General features: G+C 34.9%; 1 protein-coding gene across 1 annotated transcript in view; it reads left to right on the top strand.

Moving 5' to 3' along the window:
* LOC137970750 (uncharacterized) overlaps nucleotides 1-2,500 on the top strand; it is a 21,284-nt gene that overhangs the window by 18,013 nt on the left and 771 nt on the right. Inside the window, exon 5 of the mRNA XM_068817308.1 lies at nucleotides 706-2,500. This exon is cut by the window's right edge and continues 771 nt beyond it. Within this exon, the coding sequence (XP_068673409.1) occupies nucleotides 706-1,040 (335 nt within the window). The 3' untranslated portion in view covers nucleotides 1,041-2,500. The remainder of the gene's footprint in view (nucleotides 1-705) is intronic.

The raw sequence follows: 2,500 nt of genomic DNA, 5'->3' as shown, positions 1-2,500 counted from the left end.
ATTTTTTAACTTGCACAGCTAAATCAAGCCTTAAAGAGCTTGTTAGCTGTCAAGGCGGCCTCGTAAAAAGAAACTGCTCGCTTTCGAAGCTATCACACGTTCATCGCCGAGCTGTTTGTAGCTAGCCGGGGTAAGTGGGGCGGATTACTAGCATTTCAGACAAAAGCATTTATAATAATAATTGAACTGAGTGGAGTGCAATTTGGTCTGAAATCATACGTGTGATTTCAAAATCGAACGAGCGCGCAGCGCACTTTGTTACATCCATTTAGAAATCTTTATTAGCCAACCATTTAGAAATCACACAATCATTATTTATAGCTAAAATTAGGATCACAGTCAGTACCAACATTTTATTGATCAAGTTGGGACCAAAAAAAGGCAAATTTCGCCATACGCTGGTTTTCTTTGTCTTTCATTTTCCTGCAATTTGATTTTTTACCTTAAACATGCCTTGAAATCTGATTGGCTGTTTTGTTTTAGTGTTCCTTTCTCATTGGCTTTGGAAATGGTGCGACTTAGAGCAAAAAATAGCGCGATGTGCGAATAAATCGCACTGCTGAGAGCCAATCAGATTGCAAGGATCAGCAGTGATTTCTAACTGGATGTAATAAATATTATAACACAATCATAATCATAATCATAATCATAATCATCAACAATGAGGATTTTTTAAAAAACAAGTTTGGTAATGTTTCCTTTTAGGTTCTTGTGGTTATGCTTCATCCAGTAAATCGTTTATCTACTCACTGTATAACATCAATGGCTACGCTCCTGTTAAGCTGCAAATCAAGTCAGGAGGGCAGAGTTACGCTATATACAGATGTTCCAGTTACGGACCAATCTTTGGTGTCGGAAACGACATCTACATATCAAACAACGCTGCCAGCAACCGAGATTCGTTAACATATTGTGGCTACTCTTACCCCCTTCCCCCAGGGTATTCTTCATTTGGTTCTTCCTGTAGATTTTATGCAGGAGGAGGAAGCCACAAGTTTACTCCCACTGATGTCGAGGTATTCTACGAAACAACCACTTAGAACGAGACGGAAAGATTGTCATCGCTATTCTATTTTTTGTTTATTCATGTCACCATATTTAGAGTGTTATGGTTTAATGCAAATGTTGACACCCGTCCCGTATGTGTTTTAATATTACAGTAATTACCGACTTAAATAACAAGTCATATCGATTTGATTTGTATTCACGATAACCACAACAAATAGTAACAGCAATGTATGCATGCAAAAGGTATGCAAGGGGAAAAAAAAAAAAAGAAAAAATAAGCTAAGGGTGCGTTCGATTGATGACCTTATTCCGGAATAGGAATACACGGAACAGAAGTTAGAAAATATTCGATTTTACGTATTTCGTATTTAAATAGTCACAGTCACCTGGTAAAAGGCTATTTTAAACATATCCTTATTATCCTTGTTGCTTCAAAACGCTTAACATACCGTTTTAAACTATCACTCCAAGTATACTTATTCCGAAATAGGGTCGATCAAACGCGCCCTAACATATTTGGTACATAGTGATGGCTTGCTAAGAGAGATCCTGTTTTGCGGTTACTTAGACTGGCTATCAAACTTTGGCCTAGTATGAGAGGTGCTGTAAAATAAGACTAGCATTTGTGAAGTCCACTTTATTGAGTCTTTACTCAGAATTTCATTCATTGGTCGGGAGGAGATTCATCTCTTCACCCACAGCAAACATATTCTCTAATTTCTTATTCAAATAGTTTTTTAACGGTTTATCATGCGTCCGATTAATACAGTTCAATTCTTTTCAGTTCAAAGATTGTCTGTAAAGAGATTAATGTAAAGCAGATTTTTCAGGCCATCAAAGGAAAAGACTCAAAGATTTTACTTCCTTGGCTAGGCATTAAAAGTGAAAAAAATCTCAGGAAGAAAATGGCAAAGTACATTAATTAGATCAAGACATTTGCCTTAAAAAATTTCCAAATCTATGCCTTTCGCCGAGTAGGTGTAGGTGTATATCAACTTTTGAAATTGTATTTTTGCTGAGAAAAATACTTCGCCGAAGTTTCTGCAAGCATTTAAAAGAGGGTGTTAGTTACGGTTTAGTTTATTGTATTATTATTATTATTGTTATTATTATTATTATTATTATTATTATTATTATTATTATTATTATTATATTTATTATTATTTTTTTTACGGTCTAGTTTTGTTTTCACCAGATTGTTTGCTTTGGCGCCTGAATAAAATTTCAACTCAATTTGGTCAACAAACGCTTTCTATTTTAAGGGAACGTGGTCAAGTTTGCGAATGTCAAATATTAATTATTTTTGCGAATTAAATGGGAGTTGAAACACGACAGAAGACCGAATCAACGTCCAAAACAAAACTGAATTTTATTTCTAATATGCTGTACAGCTAATTAAACGATTTCAAGATTAATTGCCCTTTTACAATACTAGTATTGGGAGTAGTATTAGTAGTAGTCAGTAAATATCCTTGGAAAACAAATAAAACGT

Source organism: Montipora foliosa, chromosome 9 (genome assembly GCF_036669935.1).
Source record: "Montipora foliosa isolate CH-2021 chromosome 9, ASM3666993v2, whole genome shotgun sequence".
Classification (NCBI taxonomy): domain Eukaryota; kingdom Metazoa; phylum Cnidaria; class Anthozoa; order Scleractinia; family Acroporidae; genus Montipora; species Montipora foliosa.
The sequence above is the reverse complement of the archived record's forward strand: the minus strand, read 5'-3'. Positions and strand labels throughout refer to the sequence as shown.